The sequence below is a fragment of the Biomphalaria glabrata genome, chromosome 14, assembly GCF_947242115.1.
Source record: "Biomphalaria glabrata chromosome 14, xgBioGlab47.1, whole genome shotgun sequence".
Taxonomy (NCBI): Eukaryota; Metazoa; Mollusca; class Gastropoda; family Planorbidae; genus Biomphalaria; species Biomphalaria glabrata.
In genome coordinates, this window is record NC_074724.1 from 24961927 (window position 1) to 24987450 (window position 25524).

Genomic DNA, 25524 nt, shown 5'->3' on the forward strand with positions numbered 1-25524 from the left:
CATTAAAAAAATGAACCATAATGTTCCAATACAAAAACAAAAACCTAATAAAATACTCAGAAAGATACAAAGATAAATACACATTCCTTGTCCCATATGCTAGGACAAATTTGTACAAATGCCCCATCTTCTCGAGAGTTATTAGAGCATGGAATGGATTTCCCGAGTTAGCCAAGGTCAAGGTTACATGCGATGCACTTACACTACCAAGCGCTCAACTGATCGATGCGGATTCAAAAAAAAAAAGTCGTATTATTCGAAATGTCATTATAATGTTCATCTTGTTGTGAATAGTAGGCTTAATGATAGAAATCGATCAATTTCTATACTAAAGTAAATTTGACAAGATTTGTTATATCATGCAATTATCATTTAGGTATTATAACGCCCACCCGGCCACACACATACACTATATCTGCACATGACCATTTCCTGCCGACCTTGGCCATTTCACAAACAGGCTAGCTAATAATCGCGATATGGCAGACCATTTCGCACATTGGCTAGTCAACGTGTAATGAGGTGATAATGACAAGCCAGAAAGCGAATCGGCCTATTTCGGGCTTGGCCGTAACATATATAGCCTATTATATAGATATATAGATAAGACGTATGGTGGCCATGTTCCATTTCATTAGGACTACGTCATGATAATTAATCCCTATTCCAAACAAAACTCATCTGAAGCCTTTAAATCTCGATTATAGAGAGTCAGAGACTGAGACAATCACTTCTGTGGACATAGTCTAATACCAGTTCATAATCATACCATACAGATGTATCATTGGTATAGGCCTACCCCTCACCCTATTTTTCCTACCATAGTTTTATGTGGATGTTATTAGATCTAGTATAATGGGGCATATAACTAAATTCAAGTACCGGTATTATTATTTTTTTTTTACTAAAGCATCGCATTATGTATTTAGATCTAAGTAGCTAGACTTAGATGAAGATGAACTCCCACTCCTTGACTCCTGTTCATCTGGAAAAAATGATGACGCATTTACAATAGAAAACGGTAAGATCAAGAACAACCCGATTAACAATTATATTTAGGTCAGTGGTAATACCCAGGACCCAGGTGACTTCATTCAAAAAGTGGTTGACACTGTGTCACACTGGCTTGCGTCCCCTAACTAGGAAGTGGGTATCCAATCGTGCTAATAGAAAAACATTGCTTTCAAATTGTTTCAAAATCTAGACTCCAAGTGAATTAATGCTTACATATTATAATTATAGATCTACACCAACCTATGGCTATTTAATCTTAATAAGGTAACATTCAATTTACATCAAATTCTAGATAGATAGTTAGACTAGTGTCTAGTTACTAGACTCTGGTATTATAATTTAAATTTAATAATAATTAATAATAATAATACTTCTTCTTCTTCTTCTTCTTCATCGTTCTCATTGTTATGTTGGAGTGTTCATATGACTAGACCAATACATGAGATGAACTGCGCAGTGGTTTCCAAATCAGGGAGCTCTCCATATAGTTTTCTTTCTATTGGGGTGATTTGGGGCCAATGTCTTATACGGGCCTCTTGGTAGAGAGAGCAGTTTTGGAGGACGTGGTTGGCATTTTCTGGTGATACTCCACATGGGCAGATTTCACTGGTTCCAATTTTGAGCTTCTGGAACATGTGTTGTCGCATTTTGTTGTGTCCGGTCCTGAGTCGAAAGATTAGACGTTGGTCTTGTCGGGATAGCTTATAGTAAGCATCATCTTTCTTATGATTTGGATGGGAGCTCGTCCATTTCTCATTTATTTTATCTACAATTAATTTCTTCATTTCTTCTGGATAGAGAGCAGAGTTTACTGGTGAGTTTGTTCTCCCACTCTTGGCGAGTGTGTCAGCCTTCTCATTTCCTGCTAATTGTATGTGAGATAATACTTTTAATAGTCTAGTCTAGATCTAGTACTTACAGTACAGTGTAGTACTAGTAGTAGTACTAGTCTTAGTCTAGTTAGTACTAGTACTGTAACTAGATGTAGATCTAGATTCTAGTAGAAGTACTGATCTACATCTAGTGATGATCTAGAATATTTATATTACCAATATAGATTGTCAATCATTGTCTAGACTCTAGATCTATTCAGGTTATTCTAGTAGTAGACTAAGTAGTAGTCATAGGTCTAGATCTATAGACCAGTGTTTTCCAAAGTGGGGTACACTTAGCCACAGGGGAACGTGAAGACTTTGGAGGGGTATGCATTGCATGTCATTAACTATACAGATTTAAAAAAAAAAAAAAATACCCATTTAATATATTCATTCTTCTCATAGACGCAAGGCGAGGGGTACTCAGCGTTACAAAAATTATAAATTAAAAAGGGTACACTTTAGTCAAAAGTTTGAGAAACACTGCTATAGACTATATAGAGAGTTTTTAGAGAGTCTCACGAGTCAGTCTAGATTTAGTAGAAGTAGAAGTCTACTAGAAGTTCATACAAGGAACGGTGGATACAAGACAGAACATGGTAATTGATAGATGAGAGGAAAGAGGCCAAATGTAGATGAGATCAGAAAAATGAAACACAGGATCGCAGTCTAGCGGAAGAAGCCTATAGGGAAGCAGATCTGAAAGTAAAGAGAAGCTGTCGGCAAGATAAACGGGACTGGATTGAGCTGAAAGGACAACAGGCACATGCAGCTGCAAGCAGAAATGACACAAAAACCCTCTATCGTATTGTCCGAGATCTCACTGGAGCAAAGAGTGGACATGGGGCACCAATAAAAGACAAGCAAGGCAAAACTTTGTTAACGAAAGAAGAACAGGATGCAAGATGCGTAGAGCACTTTAAAGAGACCCTTAACCAACTGTCGCCAGACCTAACTTACATATTCAAGGACCCCTCTCCAGACAATGATCTCAAGGTCAAGACAGACCCAATAACTGCTGAGGAGGTTACCATGGCCATTGCAGTGCTAAAGAATAACAAAGCACCAGGACTAGACATGATATCAGCAGAAATGCTAAAATATGGGGGACAGTGCATTGTTAACAGAATGACTGATCTCTTAAATCTCTGTTGGCGAACTTCAAAAGTCCCAGAGGACTGGCAAAAGGGAGTGATTGTAAAGCTTCCAAAAAAGGGCAACTTGGCAGACTGCAACAACTGGAGGGGCATTACTCTCCTCTCTGTCCCAGGCAAAGTTTTCAGCACTGTTTTGTTGAGACGGCTTCAACAGTCTGTAGATGAAAGGCTCAGAGAAGAACAAGCAGGTTTCCGAAGAGGCAGATCATGTACAGAGCAGATTTTCGTTTTACGAAATATTATAGAACAAAGTCTTGAGTACCAACAACGGCTAACGATCAGTTTCGTGGACTTCAAAAAAGCGTTTGATAGTGTCCACCGAGAATCACTATGGAAAATAGTTAGAGAATACGGTATCCCAGAAAAATTCGTCCAGATCCTACGACACCTTTACAGTCAGTCTAGTTGCTGCATTAAAACAGAAGAGGGAACAACAGAGTTTTTTACAATCAAGACAGGTGTGAGACAGGGGTGCATCTTATCTCCCTTCCTTTTCCTCCTAGCCATCGACTACATAATGAGGAGAGCAATGAACCAGACTGCCTTTGGTATTCCATGGCATGAACAACTCCGATTGACGGACTTGGACTTTGCTGATGATGTTGCACTACTCGGGGCTACAAATAAATGCATTCAAGAAATGACGGAGAGCCTAGACAGAGAGGCACCCAAAATCGGCCTCCGCATAAACTTGGATAAGACTAAAATTATGCGAGTGGGATATAAGGCAAAGGGTGTCCCCGTCAGACTTGGCATGTCAAAGCTTGAAGAGCTGGACAAGTTCACGTACCTTGGCAGCATAATAACAAATGATGGAGATGCTTACCATGATGTAGCGTGCCGAATAGGAAAGGCAGGGAGCATTTTCCAAAGGCTGCAGCCTATTTGGACTAGCCAAGCCATTGGACTCGAGACAAAAATACACCTTCTCAACACAATCGTCATTCCAACTGCTACATATGCATGTGAGACGTGGAAGTCATCTGTCAAAATTGAGAAAAGACTAAATGTGGCTCAACAGAGATGGCTGAGACAGATTTTGGGAGTCAGTTACAAAGCGCAAACAGGGACGTCCTTGTATTACCTGGCGACACACCTTCATGGAGGACCTCAGAACAGTGGACACCAGGTGGGAGGAGGCTTCAGACATTGCCAGTGACAGATCATTATGGAGACAGCTTGCCGCCCAATGCTCCGAACGGCGCGGGAGGACCTAAGTCTAAGTAAGAAGTCTATATAGACTAGAAATGCTATAATTATTATAGATGGATATATCTAGATTTTTTTAGATGATTTAACTAGATCTAAGTAGATCTATGAAATTACTAAATACATAGATATATGTCTAGACCTCTATATTAACTATTAATATAGTCAAGTCAACTATATCTAGAATCTAGATCTTGGGTAAAGCTGCCTTATCAGACACTGGTATGAAAGTGTTTTTTGACCTCATATACAAGAATGGGGGTACTTCCGGTATGAAGGCTACTGTATAGCCCCATGGTGCATTAGTCACATATGAACACACCACAGAAAAAAGGTTCCAATGCCAATGGGTGAGACATGTAGTATTTCAGAAAAAATCACCTTTCCCAATGACTTCTTTAAGGGGAGCTGCATGTAGGAAAGTGCTCTCAGGAGGGGGGGAGGTCAACACAAGCATTACAAAGATACCCTTAAGACCTCCCTTAAGAAGTCTGATATTGACATTCTGATTTAGATTTCTCAACTGAAGGAAACATGAAAAGCCTTAAACAACCCTTCAAAAAGATTCCTCGAGTGGGTTCAGTAATCAGACTTTTCCAGTAGAATAGCTTCTGCAGGAATATTACCTCCTCTGGGTGCTTTCCTGTGATGTGCAATCATGTCAACGGCTGCACTCAAAGGGTGTTTCATCTAATTCATTGAAAACTGGAAGTGTTGGGAAGTTAGACAAAGCATTTGTCAAGAGTATTTTTGATCTGATAGAGTTATACATTAAACACAACTCTACCAGAAGATTAAATAATTGACCTCACATAATACATTAAACTTTAACTTTCAATATAAAAACAAAAACAGTTAAAAGGCACATTAAAGATAATACACATTTCTTTTTTCCTATGCCAAGGACCAACATGTTATAAGAACTCTTGCAAAACATAAGAAGTTTTTGGAAATGATGTGAGATATTAATTAAGGATTTAGAGGCTTAAAAATTATTGCAAAATAGCTGATTTAGCTGACTTGTTTTTTATATATATAATATCCAATGACTCAGATGAGTAAGTTAAATCAAGTGGGCAAGTTAACAGGATCTACTTGTTTCTTATTATGTTAGTAATGTTTGTAGGGTATTGTTCATGAAACCATAGAGGGTGTGTATTGTTCTTAATAGTGTTTTTGTCTTGTGACTGTTCCTTGTAGTTTACTTTAAGAGATGTTTTTTTTAATAAAAGCCAAAGCCTCAACTGATACTAATTCTATCAATCAGGGTCTATCTTTAGATAGATATGTTACATGTCTTGTTAATTCCTCCTACATTTAGATGTAATACCGTCAGGATGTTTAACAGTGAAGTTTTACTATCATATTGACTTGTAGTAATTCATTTTAATAAAAGTACTCTGAAATGAAAGTACTATAACATGACACTAGGCTGTCAGTTTTCTTTAAGAAGTTTAAGTAGCCCTTGACAACTCATCATCCACTTAGCTCACTTTAGTTCTCTATATTCACAAGCACTAGTCCAATTTCAAGATCTATACTTACTCAGTATCTCAATATATGCTCAATATTCATATCCATTTATACTAGGACCTTTTAATAATTTTTTTTAAGAGGTAAATCTCATTTTGATTTTACATTCAGATAATTAAGAATTACGGAACATTAAAAACAAGAGAGAAAAAAAAAAGCTCATATGTTTGGAAAGGTGGTTTTAATATTTTTAGTATGATGAACATAAATATGAAAGCAAATTACTGTAGAGCTTTCATAATAGACAGATGATTGTCACTAGTGACCTAGTGTAGTAGTTTTTGTTAATATAAAGAAGTAAGCATAACTTTGGTTAACTAAAAAAGTTAAATCAAAATTTCATGTTTGTTATAAGAAACTACAAAGTACAATCTATCATTAATTCCTATAAAATGTACATTTAAAACATCCTTGTAATTATATCCTGTGAGACCAATGTTTGTCAACTGCTTAAATATGGGCTGTGTATTTTGTAAAATGTACACATAGATAGTAATATCTATATGGGACTATAAATACTAACAGTGCATACTACCTGTTATATCTTTTTTTTTTTTTTAAATGTTCCTTATTTGACTACTCATTTTTTTTTTAAATTGCACATTTTTTAAATACACTACTGAAATCACAGATTATTTTCATAAACTTTTATGGTTTAAAAAAAAAATTATCTCCCTTTTATTTTCATACATCTCTTTGATAATTCTTTATAATTCATACATTTGTACTATTATACTTTTATATCTTCTTGAAAATATAATTTAAAAAAAACAACAACAAAAGGCTTCAATTTTAGACAACCAAAAGTAGCTGTTGTACTTATTGCTAGCAAGCTACAGAATATGACCAAATCTGATTTTCCAGATTGCCTTTAGTTTTTGATATCCAAACATGACAGATTGACAAATGGGCAGACGGACACCCTTCTGTAGCCACTAAGAACTGAACATTTGTTTCTTGTTTCATTTCTTAAAAAGATACATTTCACAATAGCTACTAATTTAAATAGAACTTAATAGTCAATAGTATTAATTATAACATGTGTAATTTCTCCATTTCTTGTATTAGCTATAGTTAAAACCACAAGTGAAAAACTCAAAACCACCAGTAAAAAAACATTGTAAATAATTTATTTTGAGCTGAAATTTCAAACACATTAATATGGTTAGCTAAGCTGTACTAATAACACAGATGTCATGGGTGCATTCCACATTCTGGCCTATTTTTCTCTCTTTAATTTCAAAGACAAATCATATATATGAATGTTCAGTTTACTATATTATTTGAACATATAGTTGGAATTTATTTTAAAAAATATATTACTTGCTAGCCTCTATTTTTTCTGTTTCAGAAGTTTTAGGGTTGGTTAAACATACTCTCTAGTTTCTTTGTAACTCCTATAAGTCTGCTTTTAAACATCTAAGCTAGGTTTTTTCCCTCTACTTTGTTTTTAGCTATAAACAATATTAGGTGTCAAGTAACCATTTCTTTATATGTGGTGAAATACCCAGTGGTCTAAAGCTCTGATAATTAGTTTCTAATGTTATTGTTGAAGTGACATGTTGCTCAATTACTTGAGAGCTCACGTCCCACTTGTTACAATAGTGTGGTCTATTTCAACAGATAATGCTGCTGTAGTTTGAAGCTATTAACTGCTCTAAGACTGAGGCAAAAGGTTAAGTGTTGAAGTCACAACATTATTGCATAGACAATGGACAAGGCTATCAGTATATTCATATTGTGCTTTTTGTGGCAGGAAGTTTGTAAGTATTAATCTCTAAATCAAAGATATTAATACTAATTAAATGTAATATTATTATTATTATTTGTACAATACCTCTATCAAGTTACACATTTAGAGTGGAACCTGGGTGGGCAAAGAGTGGGTTCTTGAAAATGGCTCTACAGATTTTCCTAGAAATTTGTCAGTTTATATATATCATTGGGAAAAGAATGACTAATTCGTTGGCCATGTCACTAATTGATACTGTGACCTCATTCTACTTTTTTCTAGAAACAAGGGTTAGGTCGAAACAGATTCACAGAAGTAAAAACGTTTAATTATAAACAACCATGTTAGTTATAATTAACCAATCAGAGAAAGAGGTCAGGAAAAAAGTTGCATAGATCAGTTTCTAGAAGGTCATAGTAAGAGAAATATTTGGAACAGAAGTGTCTCGGATTCTAGAAAAGGGGGAAGTTAGTTAGTCCTTGTCCTTGCGTTGTAATGGTTCCTGTAGTTGTAGTGGTCCTTGCATTGTAATAGTTCCTACAGTTGTAGTGGTCCTTGAGCTTCTGAAGTCATTGAGTTGTAGCGGGTCCATAAGTTATTATAAGTATTTTACTGTTTACTGCTGGGAAATTTAAAAAAATCAAAAAGTTTTGCTTAAACTTCAGCTTTATTTTTACAGAATGACCCGAAAGTAATACTTTTAAAAAGTTTTAAAAGAATTATAGTTCTTGGGTGTGCATCCAATTTTTCAAATGGAATGAAAAGTGTTTAAAATACTTAAGCACAATTGTAAATGCAATAAATTAAAAGCTCTTGGTAAACAGTTTTTTTTTATAAACAACATATAAATTGAAGAGTTAAGTAGGTAAACAACTCCTGATAAATAATATTTAAAAATGGGTTTGTGTAAACTACCAGATAATAAAACTTTTCTTAGGCTCAGTATGAATGCAAACAATTTTTTCAAAAATGACACCAAATACAGCACATACAATGAGGAGAGATAAAAACAACAATTCATTGTTAGAGACAGAAACACTGCTTCTTGATTGCAGAGCACAAAAAATATTTCATCCTCTCATCAAAATTGAGGGATTTAAAAGGAATGAGGTGGAGTTTGATTACACCCAACGTCCAGAAATATAGGATGAAGATATTGTAACTAAGTTCTAAGTTGTGAACAATATATTAAATAGTAACCATTTTGTAGATATAAGGAAGTAAAATCTCATATTGCCCTTTTGAATCGATGAGTTTTATAGAATGGGATAAAATAATTAATATTATGTGACCCCCTCATCCCAACACAACTATTTATAAAAAGTGTCACTAAAAACTTTATTTGGTTGGGGTATACTCTGAACACATTCTTTATTATTCAAGATCAAATATATATTCAATATTTAAAGGAAGCTCATTTCTTAAATACAAGTTTTGTTTTAAAATGACATTTGTCACTGCCTTTTGTGTTTGCACATTTTTTGCTCCTTTGAAATCTTTCTCCTTTTTTTTAGCCTGATCTTAATGTTCCCTCTCCTCTGTTAATTCTATATTGACACAATCTGGCCTGGATAGTACATATGTGAAATAAACTAAAAACTGCATTTATTATGTTATTAGTTACAAAGTTTTTATCAACACCCTCTGTCTGTTTGGTAAAATTTTTTTTACACATTATTTCTCCCACACCCAATCTAGGATGTTTACCTGATAAAACAAGAAATCAGTAAAATAAAAATTTAACCCATTAGTTAATCAACTGAAGACTGGGATTTTAAATTTCTGTTTTTGTAGGGCGCCCCTGAGTCCTCCCAACACTAATGGGTACCTGACTTTAGTTGGGGGAAGTAAAGGCGGTTGGTTGTTGTGCTGTACTATTGTGGATTAATTATTTTGTTTGGTATTGAACATGGGAAAGAAATTGTACTTCATTAACTTGACTGATGTGGGGCTTGAAGATGAATTAGCCCCTTTTTTATACTTTGTAGGTCAATGCTTTGAAGCTAATTATAGGTTATTATAAAACCTTCTATTTTCATAAGCGATTTGCTGGCACAGTGATTACTGTGTTGGCTTGGGGAGGTTTGAGCCTTCAAGTTTGAATTCAGATCTTTCAACTTAAATTTTTTTTTTATAAATGCATTTTAAAAGTGATCATGGTAAAATTCACACAGATACCCCTTTCTTTCTTCCCCCAATCCTCTATCCCAACTGGTCCAGACAAGTGATAGGATCATAGCATATTGAGCAAGCTAAAAGCATGAAATTGCATTAAGCAAAAACAATTGGTAAAAATATTTCTAATCGCTCAGATTTATTATTGTTAGTCTAGATCTATTAGAAATTTAATTATATGACTGATCGAAACTAATTTATATAGCTACGCTTAATATACACTTTTTGTGTTTTTTTTAAAAGTATTTTTTATATTTTCTTGTTTAATAGTTGTTTCCAGTCAACTTTCAAATCCCTCAGCATCGCTAGAGAATGGTAATGTAAAACTGACTTTTAATGTACCAACGAGCCTTAGAGAAGAATTAACTGTTATCAAACTAGATCATGGTGACGGAAGTCGATCACAAAATGTTTTATTCATCTACAAAGCTGACTTTAGCACTAAAGTTGAAGCGACCTTTGCAAACAAGTTAACTGTAACAACTTCAGCCTCAGAAAGAAAGGTTGAGGTGGCATTTCCAGGTGTCCAGTCAGGTGATGCAGGCATGTACCAGTGTTGGGATGGTGCAGGAGCTTCTGGAACTGTGCTACCTAACTGTGGTCATAAACTGATTATTGTTAGTAAGTATATAGGTTTCTGGAAATAAATTTTATTATTTAATGAAATTATTCAATTGATTAAAATGTCTATAATATATTTTTAATTGTCCAAGTTGACCATCACTACTTCTCCAACTAGGGTTGGACAAAAAAAAATTAAAATTTAACAAGTTTGTACCTAGAACAATTAAGCCTTTTTCACAATTAAATCAGCAGTGGTTAATTTTCACAAAAAAGGCTTTTATATTCATCCCAACATCTATACTATAAAGTAGAAAGTAAGGCATACGGTATATATATATGTATGTATGTATGTGCCGAATAAAAATCAAAACCGTTTGACCAATCTTGTTAAAACTTGGCCTAAATGTTCCTTCGTTACTAACTGGGACCTTGGTTATGTATTGTAGTCCTAAAACAAACTTAAGACCCTCAAAAAAAAAAAAAGTTGACCAACTCTATAAAAGTATTTTTTACATAAATTCTTATATCTGCGAATTTAGAATTCCTGACTTAAATTCTTTCAATAGACAATACCGTAATGTTACACCTTTCTATTCCTAGGTCTAAAACTCTAATGATATAACTTCTTTTCGCAAAGATAGTTTTATACTTTAACACATGAACATACTAATTCATTCATTTCATATTTTAATCAAATTAACATTCAAATTTGTTTTTCTAAAGCATTTCACATACATTCGTTCGTTAAAGCTGCGAAGCCGTGTTGGGATATATTCTAAGTTTCATTCATTAATCGCGTACATCTAATAAAAAAGGTCACGCATGCGCATAGCGAAGCCTTCACGCATGCGCAGAATGAGCTCTTTCCAAGCCAATATTTAACTCTAGATTAGTGTAGATCTAGATCTATGTCTTAACTCAAGATCTACTTTATACTATACTTTAAAACATGAACATACAAAATTAAGTCTATTCATTTCAAATTTTAATCAAATAGATCTATATGTAGGCCTACAAGCAAATGTTTTTTTTTTCAAAAAATGCTTGCTTTTAAGTCGATTAGCTATTTTGATAGCTCCATTCATACTATTTTTACATTTACGCATTCCGCATTCGCTTTACTTATAGCATTATTATTTCGTTTAATTCTTTCCAAAACACTCTCAGTAACTATATTGAAAGTGATATGCAAATTAAGATCCACGGGCCACAGGTAACATATGGCTAGTATTTCTATAAAGCAAAGTAATACAATACTGTATTTTCTTTTCCTAAGTGTTCATTAAAATGTACTTTTTCTCCTTTTTTCTGTCTACGTATTTCATTTTCTTTTGTTAGGATTTACATCTAGATCTGACACGGTCTAAATATTATAAACAAGAACAATTATAAAAATAAATAGGTCATGTTTTTTCATATGACCTATGTGTAATCTACTTCTAGATGTCTTCTAGATCTAGCAATTTACCAATCTGTCTGTGCTCTCTTTATTTCCATTCCAAATATTAATGGTTAATTCAACTCATTTTTTATTACCTCATATTGTTTTCTCATTTTCTGTACTTTCTATTTACAGAGCTTATATCAACTCACTCTGTCTAGTAAAAATTTTGTAAACATTATTTCTCCCACACCCAATCTTGGAACAAGTTGAAATTTTGCACAATTATTTCTTGTCCCTGACAAAACAATAATTTAATAAAATAGGTAATTAATTATTTTGTTTGGTATCAAGCAAGGGAAAGAACTTGTACTTAACATATCTGGTCGTATAAGCTCAATTAGTCCTTTTGAGGAGGCTTGAGCCCTGAGCTCTTATTTAAGTTGTACAACTTTTTTGTAATGCATTTAAAAAGTGATCACAGTAACATTCAGACAGATACTTCTTCCCCCCACCCCCCTTCCCAACTGGTTCAGACAAGTGATAGGATTAAGAAAGCACTAAACAAAAACAATTGGTAAAAATATTTCTAATTGCGCAGATTTATAGCTTTATTATTGTTAGTCTAGATGTACTACAAATTTAATTACATGACTAATCCAAACTAATTGATACAATTAAACTTAATATAATTTTTTTTTAGAAGTATATAAATAGCATCAAAGAGAAAGATCTATTTTTTTTTTAGAGCAACAACTACCAACAATTTTAACAGAGCCGACACACATAGTTAGGCAAACTATTAGAAAAACAATGGCTCTCTTTTATTTTGTGAAGACAGGTGGTGAGGTAAGGTGGACCATTTTACCATACACCATTTTCTCTCATAAAAAAATTATATGTGTAATATTGATGAATGACCAGAAAGAGTTGGGGGAGGGGAATTTGGTTAAGTGAACTGTTACAGCACTTATACATCTAAAGTCAAGGGACAGATGATGATGAAAGCTAGCATCACTTTTGGTAACCTTCAAAGGAGAATGTGGTGGATTAGATTACTCCATTTTATTATTCCATCTGCCAACAAAAAAAGTCCTTGTCTACCAAGCAGTGAGTTAAACAACCTTTCCTTATAGCTTTGAGACTTGGGTGCTATTGAGAAAGCAATAAGTCTTCTCAAATGTTTCCATCTAAGGTGCCTGCACTGAGTAAGTTTCCATCATGGGCATGTGATGGCAAGACTACACTACAAATAACAGTATTCTGTGGACTGCTGTTGTGGACAATGTAGAAGGACTACTTATTGTTCAAAAGCTGTGGCAATTAAGGCACTTCACAGAGAGAGACATTTGGAGAACTCTTGCAAAGGGAGTGGGACACATATTTGAGCTTCTACTAAAGGCAGGCAAATAGGGCAAAAGAGAATTTAATTGACCCTCTACAGATAATGATTTTGTCTGCATTGAGTGTGGCTAAAAATGTAAGTCACAAATGGGTCTGCAAAGCCATGTGAAATAACTGAACTCATACTTAATCTTAAGACTAAAAAAAATGTATTACCTATGTACCTATACAATATACAATTACTCTTTTTTTCCTAACTATTACTTCCAGAGTAACTTGAGTTACAGAACTGTTTATTAAAAAAAAAATAAACTAACATTAATCTGATTGTGTGATATGTTCTTTGGAATTCAATCTGATTGTGCATTATGTTCTTTGGAATTTTTAGCTATGTTCTCAAGCTTCTACCATGCCCCTTGTGAACCCTTGCTTTCCTGCAGTAGGTTTGGGTTATAACATAATAATCTTCAAATTAAAAGGAACCTTTGAAACTTGCAAGTCAATGCCATTCAGGGATTGTATTTAGTAATTTGCACATCAATTTTTATTACAGTTGGAAGTCCACTGATTACATGCATTCAAACATTAGTGTATGGCTTTCTGAAACCCATTCATGAAAAACTTTTAAAAATTACATGACTATGAAAATGTGTTTGACAAAAGTGAACTGAAAACAAAGCTTTTCTAAATTAAACAATGAAAACATAAAAAATACTTTAAAAAAAAAAACAACTTATATTAAGCATAGTTAAATCAATTAGTTTGGATCAGTGATGTAATTAAATTTGTAATAGATATGACTAACGCTAATAATTATGCGATTACAAATATTTTTACCAATTATTTTTGTTTAGTGCAATTTTATCTTAAATGTGGCGACCTACAAAACTATTAAGGGGGCTAATTCAACTAATACCACCACATCAGTCAAATATAATTTCTTTCCCTTGTTTGAGATACCAAACCTAATAATTAATTACCAATAGCTAATCCTAATTGGTTAATTTTTAAAAATTGATTATTGTTTTGTCATGTAAAAGAAATACTTGTGCAATATTTCAGCTTGGTCCTAGATTGGGTGTGGGGGAAATAACATGTACTAAACTTTTAACAAGACAGAATGAGTTGATATAAGCTTTGGAAAAAGTACAGAAAATGAGAACACAATATGCTTTGTAAAAAAATAGCTACCCATTTAGATTGAACAAATATAAAAGCTGGAAACATCTTCTTACAGAGTTTAATTCTTCAACAATTATGAATGATAATGATGTGTGGATATGAATGAATTTGTAGCATAGTTAATACTTTAAAAATATAAATATGCTTGCTTTTAAGGAAAACCCAAGCCACCCAGTATCCTTTCACTGACCAGTGCTCTAGAAGGGCAAACACTAAAACTTTCCTGTAACACTAGCTCTACAAGTTTACCACCTGACCATGGACTTAACTCAAACATACTTTGGAGAGATGAACAAAATACTATCATTGGTATACCTGCTGGAAGCAAGGTTTGTCTCTTTTGCAGTATGAGCTTAATTAAATAAACAGGGAGATATCACTTGAAGGTTGTTATGTCATGAGACTCTCTTTAACAATACATTAACACCAGCATCAAAATCATGGTTGTAGAAATAATTTAATCTTAATTTAATAATTAACATTATAAACATTATTTTGTTTATTATGTGATGAGACTCTCTTTAACAATACATTAACACCAGCATCAAAATCATGGTTGTAGAAATAATTTAATCCAAATTTAATAATTAACATTGTAAACATTATTTTGTTTATTATGTGATGAGACTCTCTTTAGCAATACATTAACACCAACATCAAAATTATGGTTGTAGAAATAATTTAATTTAATAATTAACATTGTAAACATTATTTTGTTTATATTCCTCCATTTTGGTTTGCTTCTCTTCCTTCAACATGCATTTGCACCATTCCACATACACACTACAATGCGCATGTAACAATGGTCAGTAGTATTTTAGAAAATAATTTATTTGTTTACTTTTTTCTCTTTAAAAAAAAAAAGCTTTTTTTTTTCAAGTGTGTATTTATTTGTACAGTTTGTTATGAATGCTGACGGCCATCTTGAAATACTGAACATACAACGTCTTGACAGAGGGCGTAAATTTACATGTACATCATCAGACAAGGCTGATAATATCAATAATGCACCAGTCTCTGACCCAAGTCTACCTTATGAGATCAAGCCTGAATGTAAGTGATAATATCAATAATGCACCAGTCTCTGACCCTAGTCCACCTTATGAGATCAAGCCTGAATGTAAGTGATAATATCAATAATGCACCAGTCTCTGACCCAAGTCCACCTTATGAGATCAAGCCTGAATGTAAGTGATAATATCAATAATGCACCAGTCTCTGACCCAAGTCCACCTTATGAGATCAAGCCTGAATGTAAGTGATAATATCAATAATGCACCAGTCTCTGACCCAAGTCTACCTTATGAGATCAAGCCTGAATGTAAGTGATAATATTGTTTGAACAAGGTCCACCTTATGAAATCAAAAATTGAATTTATTTACGTTATTGTCCTTCTTATGAATCCAAAAAGTGAAAATAAATTATATGACATTAGATACTTTTTAACATAATCTAGCTGTGATGACTAAATCCACTACTACTGTCTAATAATATATTAAGTGTATTAAAAAAAAGTGTAGAAGATATAAATTACAGTGAAGCTGGTGTTCCTATAGAGAAACATGTTTACAAAAAGTAGATAAATCCATTGCAAATAGCATGCAGTTATAGAGCAGAAAAGGGAGCAATAGAATTACCAAACTATTCCTCTAGTCATTTAGTCTTCTTTCTTGTTTTAATTTTAGAGCACATACAAATCCAGGGAAATAAAACCCAAAGAGTGTCAGAAAGATTAGGGATGGAGAAAGCAGAGAGAACTATCACTTCATTGAAGAATGTCATTAAGAGTAACATCAAACAAAATGGTTTAACCATTTCACTGCAAAGGCACATACCTTCTACCAAACTAAAACAGATGTCATCACATTAAATTCCTATCCTACAACTGCCATCTACTGTTGTACAGATGGTGGTTAAGGATCTTGATAGAGCTGGGTTTAGGGCGCTACTAGTCTGCCCAGATTGATCAGAACCCCCTAACCATGAAACACCAGCGATGTTTCTGAATGCTATGACACAAATGAGAAAATGGATCACTAAGAAAAGAAATTCTGGGAGAACCTGGGGTATCTAGTAGCATGAGCCACGCCTGGACTGTCATGATCCATGGTGGTAGCGTGAAGGGTAAGCAAAAAATAGTGCAGGATGGGACACTATCCAATTGGTGCATACTTTGCCTGGTTCTGTCCTAACTTTGACTCAGAGGAGACAGTGTCACATATTTTGTGTGCCGCCAACTGAGAATTATGGGGTACATGTCTGGCAGGTAACTCGATCTGTATTGGGGCCATGAGGTCATTGGGAGTTCATCTCAGGTTTAACCATCACCTAAACTGCAAAATGATACTTTGCATAAGCTATGACAAATAGATAATTTTTCAACTAAGTACAGTGCACAGCAAAGGGATGAAACACATTCCAAAACATGAAAATCTGAAACCATTTAAAAAATGCTGATCATATTTTTCATAATCACATTTATTAACATGCTTTCTACTGTCTCAAAGACAAACTTTGGGGGATCAAGAAACCACACCGCAGTTTATCTCAGGAAAGATTTGTATCCTTTCAATGTGTCAGATGAGAAGTAAGAAAAAGATGAATAATTACTTCTTGTACTTTGTAAGATATTGGAATATCTTGGTCACTTCATCCCTGGTCACTTCATCCCTGGTCATTTCATCCCCAATTCAGTATTTTTCATTTTCATTGTTTAATTGTGCTGTTAGGCTTTGACTTTAAGCCCTTATTTCATCTAATATATAAATATGATTATGTAGAATGCTTTTTGATATTTTTTTACATGTTACTAATACGTTTATAGTGTTTCCTCTTCCACTTTGCATTCTTGATGAGAAATCTTATATTGTAAATCTGGATGTGTACTTAGCTATATCGCTTCTATTGAATTGGGAGATGTAATATTATAATATTATCCTGTGCATGACATAATCAAAGGCCAAGGTGTGGTGGAAGTAGTGGAAATCTTTTGAGAGATGAAAACGATCAGAATACTTATGATCATGCTGCCGATAACTTATCTTCAAAGGCCAAGGTGTGGTGGAAGTAGTGGAAATTATTTAAGAGATGAGAATTATTAGAATACATTTGATCATGCCACTGATAACTCCTGACAACCATCTTTCACTTTATTTTATTTTTCAATTGCTCTTTCTTGATAATGGGCGCGTCATTTTTAGCCTTAAAATGAGGTTTTATTTTTTCCAATAAAGGTTGAATTCACCCTTCCTCAGAATATCATGTCGCTTATTGACATTTTGCTTTAATTACTTTTTAACATTAACATTGTAAAAGAGAATTACAAACACAATTTGAATCAATGGATCGTCTTCTGTACTTACAAATGATAGCCAATCTATCTTATTGATGTGGATAAACACAAAAACACTTGTTTACATTACCTCTATATTTATACATATTAAATTTTTATAGTTTAATTTTAATTTTATTCTTATCTAATGTGTTACACTTTTTGTCATTTAAATCAAAAATGAATATATTAACTAGTGCTCATTTCATGATTTTTATAATTTCTATTTGTTAGATAAAATGATCAGATGATGAAAATAACAGGGGATGAAATGACCGGGGGATGAATTGACCAGGGGATGAAATGAACGAGAACCCTATTCAACTACAAACATCTCAAATAAATCAAGCAACTAAAAAAAGCCCACCTTTTTTGTCCTCTGATTTTATATCTCTCTCATTATCTTCATGAAAGCATTCACTGAACCTTGAACTCTAAGAATATCTAGAACAAGGGGTGCTACTAGTGGTGAAACTTATTATTGAATTACAAAATTAATTCATGTTGAAATCACATTTTTAGCCCTTCTTTCTGTTTTATCTATAGTGATGCCAAGAATTAAAAGTAATAGTATTATGTTAAGGTCAAATACATGTATTGAAAAAACAAATTGTTCATGCTCAAATCTTCAAATACATAGTCAAAAATTGTGTACAAAATGCTTGACATTTTGGTTGAGAACTGCTGAAATATGTACCATGATTCCTATTGACATTAGAAACATACAATATTTATTTTAAGTATGTCACACGGTTAGTGGTTAGTTTAACCTTTGGCTTTCTTACAGTCTCTACTTGTTTTAAGAGTTGTTTATAAATAATCTATTAAAACAGTTTGTTTGTTCATAGTTCTGACAATACAATTAAATGTATTTAAACAATTCACAGACAAACCTTCATCCTGTGATATAGCCCTGGCTATGTTTGTTCATAGTTCTGACAATACAATTAAATGTACTTAAAATAATTCACAGACAAACCTTCATCCTGTGATATAGCCCTGGCTATGTTTGTTCATAGTTCTGACAATACAATTAAATGTATTTAAACAATTCACAGACAAACCTTCATCCTGTGATATAGCCCTGGCTATGTTTGTTCATAGTTCTGACAATACAATTAAATGTACTTAAAATAATTCACAAACCTTCATCCTGTGATATAGTCCTGGCTATGTTTGTTCATAGTTCTGACAATACAATTAAATGTACTTAAAATAATTCACAGACAAACCTTCGTCCAGTGATATGGTCCTGGATCCAGCAATTGTAAGTGATTCCAAGATTGTAAAGCAAGAGAATGAAGACTTGACCATCACTTGCACTATAACCTGTGAACCAGCCTGTTCTGTCCAGTGGTCATTTCAAGCTTATGCTTCCTCCAGGTTAGTGTAGATGTTAAAGATAACCTCCTTTTTTTTTAGAATCACTCCTGACTGAAAAAAATTAACAACTGTCAGGTCAGTCAGTCACATCTTGGCAGTATAATATCTCAGATGCCAATGCTAAGTGCAAGGTTTCTCAGCAATAGTTGAGCTAGCTAACAAGGTTATATATGCTAAATGTTTACTATACTTCCAGGAGAACAATTATGTTTAATTAGAGGATAAGAGTCCTGTTGGTCATGAGATGTGTGTTAGGTTATTGATATCATTGGGAGAAAATTGCTAGGAAATGGCAAATAACAGAAAATTCAAGGCTTACAGATATCTTCACATGCATGTACATAGTAGATAATATAGATGCTCTAAATGTAAAAATACTTTTTGCCTGCATGATTGACCTTATTATGTCTTGTAAAGAGAAAAGAGGATCCCATCAAGACTAGAGAAATGCCACGTATATATATGTCACATAGTTATTTTTAACACCAATGAAATGCTGATTTATTTTACATATTGACTGTACATTTTTTAAACATTTAGCATTATGCTGCAGTTTTTTTTTTACAAAGCTTTTATCAGCTCACTCTGTCAGTCTAGATGGAATCTTGTACACGTTATTTCTCCCACTTCCCATTCTCAGATCAAGTTAACTTTGCAAATAATTCATTGATTATGAATTCATCAATCAAAAAATTGACCAATTCTTTTATCAGTTAGTCACAATTTATTAATATTTTTTTTTTTTAGAGACAGTACTACCCTATAGGGAGATATGTGTTGGATAAAATTGGAAACTAACAATAGATAATTATAAAGCCTTCTATTTTCATAATTACTTGGCTTGCTAAGTTTCTTGTGCGTGTGCCTTCCATCATGGAGACTTGAGCCCTTGATTTTGAATTCAGACTGGAGCAACTTTAAAAAAAAAATTGATTTTGAAAAGCTGTCTCCCAGATACCCCCACCTCTCCCCCAATTGTTTTAACAAGTGATTGGATCAAAATGCTTTGAGCATGCTAAAAGCATGAAATCGTGCTAAACAAAAGCAAAAGATAAAAATGTTTCAACTGACAAATTTATTATTGTTTATCTAGATCTATTAAAAATTAATTGCATGATTGATTCAAAATAATTGATACATTTAAATTTAATCTTAGCTTTGGTTATAAAAAATTATTTTTTTGTATTTTACTTGTTTAAATTAATGGAATTAGCAATTAGAAATATTCTACCAAAAGACCTTCTTAATGAAACAAATGTGTATATTGATTATCTATACTAAATCCAGTTTCAGTCCAGTACAACTGAGTGAGTCTCACATTTTAAATCTGAAAGTAAAACAAACAGATCAAGGAACTTACAGATGTACTGGTACCAACAAATATGGAGAAACTTATAAAGAGTTTCAACTAGAAGTTCATTGTAAGTAAATGTTGACATTTGATTGAAGCAATACAGTATATTGAGGCGTGGTGGCTGAGCGGTAAAGCGCTTGGCTTCCGAACCGGATACCAGGATTTTTAATTTTGGGATCTTCGGGCGCCTCTGAGTCCACCCATCTCTAATGGGTCCCTGACATTAGTTAGGGAAAAGTAAAGGCGGTTGGTCGATGTGCTGGCCACATGACACCCTTGTTAATCGAAGGCCACAGAAACAGATGACCTTTACATCATCTGCCCTAGAACCACAAGGTCTGAAAAGGGAACTTTACTTTTACTTTTTTAATACAGTATATTGCTTACAAAAATTCCAAATAGCATTTAGTTCTTTTTTTTACATTATATTATTTTTCCTAATTTCATTGATAAAACCACTAAATTTAGAGACACTCCAGGACAGAAAACTTGAAAAGTCAAATAGCAATAATCCATAAAATACTCAAACATCATAATTTACAAATACAAAAACACAAACTAATAAAATACCCAGGAAAACACAAAGGTAAATATCATTTCTGTGTGCTAGGAAAAAGTAATCTAAAACAGTTTCCTTCCATCTATCATTCTTGTGAGGAAGAGGTTGCCAGAATGAACCAGAAAATAAAAAAGACTTAATACAAGTTTAAATCTCTAATTGAAATGAACTGCTATAAAAAAAAACACATGGATTTACTTAGCATATCATCACTCTGATCTTTCTGTCTCACCATTTATAAAAGAAAACATCTTCAGTTAGCCCTATAATAGCCTTCACATCTTTCACTTTGAATTTCTTTTTAGACATCAATACCCCTGTGGTCAGGGTTAATGAGAAGACAGAAGACAGTAGCAGAGTTGTAGAGAATGAGCAAGTTAGACTTTACTGTACCATTGATGCTAAACCAGTGCCAAAGATCACGTAAGTTTAAACAACTAAATAACAATGTTCTGCTTTAGTAAGTAAGTACCCCCTCTTAGATGATGTAATGGTCATTTGTTTCTTAGACCAACAGTTCATGAGCAGGATGTCATATAGCCAGCACAAAAACCAATCCCCTTTACTTTCCCCAACTAAAGTACCCATTAGAGTAAGGTGCACTCAGGGGCGTCCTTAAAATCCAAGTCTTCATTGAGATTTGGACCCTGGACCTCTAGGATTGGAAGCCTAGCACTTTACTACTCTCTGGAAAGGAATACTATGAATATATTTAAATTAGGTAGTTGATACACAAAATAAACAGTTATACACAAGCACAGTATGAAAAAAAATTAATTCAGTAAATGACACACTGCATTGTATTGACTTAAGGAATATTTTCCAAGAATAAGTTTCCATTTCTTGGGATTTATTCATTTGGGAGTTATTTCAAAGTTTCATGTAAATTAGTGTATCTGAATGGATTTTTTTCCTTTATCCCTATAGTCTGCATTTATTTACTAAATCTTTGGAGACTATAATCTAGTCTTCTATGACTCTTGTGTAGTCCACATGTGTGATTGATGTCTGTGATGGCCCCGAGAAGCTTTGGTTGTTTTTGTCTCAGTCTTTTTCTTAGTTCTACTTCAAGACTGAAGCGCTCACTTCATGGCACGTAATTGTAATTACCTATATTGACAAATTGTAAGGTCTATCTAGTTGCAATTATTTTACTCAAATTGTTGTTGTGGTTCTTTAGTTAAATCTCTGTTCACATATATTGGTGCCATATGGGCCTTTTACCTTCTACGTCACGTTTCAGAGTCTTTACCTAGATCTAGGTATAATACTACTAATAATAGGCTCTAATTTGGTGATGAATCTTACCTAAATTAGCAATTTGGCCAATGGTCAGACTGGGCTCTATAGCTTTGGTCAGCAATCTAGGAGATGGAAATTCTGATATAAAGCCTATGACTATCTGTTGTTCACTGCCGTCTCAGACTTCTGTGCCACTGTGCATTTAGTTTAAAGAGTGGTATTGGTCTGCGCAAGCCAATTATCACTTTAAAAATACTTTGAGCAGGTGGAGGCAAGGCAGTATTTTATATAACTAGGCCACAAATTATTATTATTATTGTAACTAAGAACAATTTAATTAACAAAATTAGTAGATAATCAAGATATCTCTAAATTTCATCTACTAACAGAGCCACAGTGTAACTTATTCAAACATCAACCTTTAGACCTTGAAATGTACACCTACAGCTTGTACCATGGGACAGGAAAGTAATAAATGTATTAGGAGGAACAGAGAAGATGTCAAACAATCAAAAAGTTGAACCAGGCACTGACAGCTATTCTCTCACTTAAAAACCAGTCTGGAACTCTTTTCCTTTAATACTAGCAAGACAAAAAAACAACAACTTATTAAACATTTATTTATGTTCATTATAAATTTGAGAAATAGAATAAACATATAGTATGGTGATAATGCTACAATATTTATGACATCAAACACCAAACTGTGGAAGATGCGTGAGGCCAAAGAAATTCTTCTTCAGAAATCTGTTAGGATGCTAACAACTGGGAGAAACATATTATTGCCTTGATATGGATGCCTGGCAAGATTTTACACAATGTTCAAATGATTCTTATTATTGACCTTTTAAAAAAATAATACTTTGTCACATATATACAATTTGATTGCATCAATAACTAAGACGTATATAAAGAAAAAAACCCCTTAATCTTATACTTCCCCAGCTGGAACTCTCCAACTGGAGTTTTGGTGTCAGAAGAAGGAAAACCTTCTCCCCAAGTCTCAAGCAGAGTTTTACAAAACAATTACACCAGTTCCTACACTCTGAACTCTGTCCAATGTGAAAACAGTGGGATGTATTCTTGTGAAGGCCATAACATTGTCAGCTCAGTGGAGAGAAAGATAAACATCCTTGTCATGTGTGAGTTACATTGTTTTCTATAATCTTTTTAAAAAAAAGATTTTAGTTCAAAGTAAATTTATCTTATGTGTAAAGTCCACCTGTTCACTGTGTGTGTACAGTCTACCTGCTCACTGTGTGTGTGTGTACATCTTATTAACTTGTGGGTATGCTAATGACAGCCTGAGTTCTAAGATTTTCTTGATTTATAACAATAGCTGATTATAGTCTCTAGATCTAATTCTAAGATGATAGACCTGCTCTTTGTAAATATAGTTTTTTACCTTAGCACACGAACATACAAAATATAGTCCATTCATTTCATTAATAAAATTAACCTTCGAATTTGTGTTTCAAAAGCATTTTTACATAAATTCGTTCCCTAATGCTGCGTCTTATTCATCTTGACATACATTTAATAGTCATTCATGATATCATGTGCTTCTTACATTAGACACTACCAAAAGATCACACATGTGCAGGACATAACATTATTACATTCATGCATTCACTTTATTTATAACATTACTAGACATATGTTACCCGCGACCCGCGGGTCTTTATTTGCGCATTACTTTCGATATAGTCACTGAGAGTGTTTTGTAAACAATTAAACGAAATAATAATGTAATAAGTAAAGCGAATGTGTCAATGTAAAAATGGTGTGAATGAAGCTATCAAATCAAAATAGCTAATAGGCTTAAATCTTTTTTTTTTTCAAATTAAAACATTTGCTTGTAGGCCTACATATATTTGATTAAAATTTGAGATGAATAGACTAAATTTTGTATGTTCATGTGTATAAAGTATAAAGTAGATCTTGAGGTAGACATAGATCTAAATCTACACTAATCTAGAGTTAAGAATTGGCTTTTATAGAGTTCATTCTGTGCTGAGCATGCATGAACTTTTTTTCATGAATGAATATAGGCCTATCTCAACACGGCTACGCAGCTTTAGCGAACAGCGAACGAATGTATTAAAAATGCTTTAGAAAAACAAATTTGAATGTTAATTTGATTAAAATATGAAATGAATGGACAATAATTAGTATGTTTATGTGTTAAAGCATAAAACTATCTTTGCGAAAAGAAGTTTTATCATCTTAGAGTTCAATAAGAGTTTTAGACCTAGGCCTAGGAATAGACTCAGTAGAGAGATGTGTTAATGTGTAACCATTTGGTAATAGTAATGTCTAATGAAAGAATGTTCACCAGGAAATCTGTAGTCACAGATATCAGGTACTAATTTATGTAAAAATGCTTTTGAATAATCTAGTGGATTGGATTTAGATGTATGTTAAACGTAGCTAATGATCCTTTCACGTTATTTCTCTTTCGCTATGAAAATAAAATTAGTTTTGCGAAAATAGGAGGCAGATACATTCATATCTATTAAAAACGAAAAGAGCGATAGCTTTGTTAAATGAATGGGATTATAAAGTGAACAATTAAACGAAATAATATTTTGTACGCGATTCATGAATGAATGTAGATCTAGGCCTATCTCAACTCGGCTTCGCGGCTTTCGTAACTGAATGTAGCTATAGAAAACCACATTTGAATGTTTATTTGATCAAAATATGAAATGAATGAACTTTAATTAATATGTTTATGTGTTAAAGTATAAAACTATCTGTACGAAGAGAAGTTTTATCATCTTAGAGTTGAATTAGAGTTTTAGATCTAGGGATGGGATTATAAAGTAAACAATTAAACGAATAAATATTTAGTACGCGATTCATTACGGTATTGTCTAATGAAAGAATTTTCGTCAGGAAATCTGTAGTCACAGATATCAGGAACTAATTTATGTAAAAAATGCTTTTGAAACACAAAATTGAAGGTTAATTTTATTATATAATGAAATCAATGGATCTTCTTTTGTATTTTCATGTGTCAAAGTAAAAAACTATGTGCGCAAAGTGTATTTCTTAAAATTAGATCTAGGTCTAATTCCTTTCGATCTTTTCTCATGTCAACATTGTAGACATGGCCTAGATCCATAAAATACTATAGCTGTAATAGAGTCGGACAACTTTATTTTTTTTGAGGGTCTTAAGTTTGTTTTAGGGCTACAATACATACACTACGGTCTAAGTTGGTACCCAAGGAACATTCCTGCCTAGTTTTATCAAGATTGGTCAAGCGATTTTGATGTCTATAAGTAACATACATCCATACATACACCACACATTCTACTTTATAATATAGATATTATTACATTATTCTGTTTAATTTCTTCTAACACACTATGTCAGTGACAATGTTAGTTATACGCAAATTAAGACTCACAGGCCATGGGTGATATATGGCTATATATATATATATATTGTTATAAACTTGGTGGTGACACAGATAGGTGTAG

General features: G+C 33.3%; 1 protein-coding gene across 2 annotated transcripts in view; it reads left to right on the plus strand.

Annotated features, from left to right (window-relative positions):
• Positions 1–25524, plus strand: part of LOC106055200 (neural cell adhesion molecule 1-like) — a 52481-nt gene that overhangs the window by 7981 nt on the left and 18976 nt on the right. The window contains exons 1-9 of one of the 2 annotated variants that reach the window (XM_056009342.1): positions 1095–1278; positions 7412–7551; positions 9966–10316; positions 14323–14495; positions 15066–15219; positions 18725–18881; positions 20169–20302; positions 21100–21217; positions 22982–23178. In XM_056009342.1, the coding sequence (XP_055865317.1) occupies positions 7500–7551; positions 9966–10316; positions 14323–14495; positions 15066–15219; positions 18725–18881; positions 20169–20302; positions 21100–21217; positions 22982–23178 (1336 nt within the window). In that variant the 5' untranslated portion in view covers positions 1095–1278; positions 7412–7499. Of the gene's footprint in view, positions 1–1094; positions 1279–7411; positions 7552–9965; positions 10317–14322; positions 14496–15065; positions 15220–18724; positions 18882–20168; positions 20303–21099; positions 21218–22981; positions 23179–25524 lie in introns of those variants that run through there. The other variant, XM_056009343.1, reaches the window with a different exon arrangement.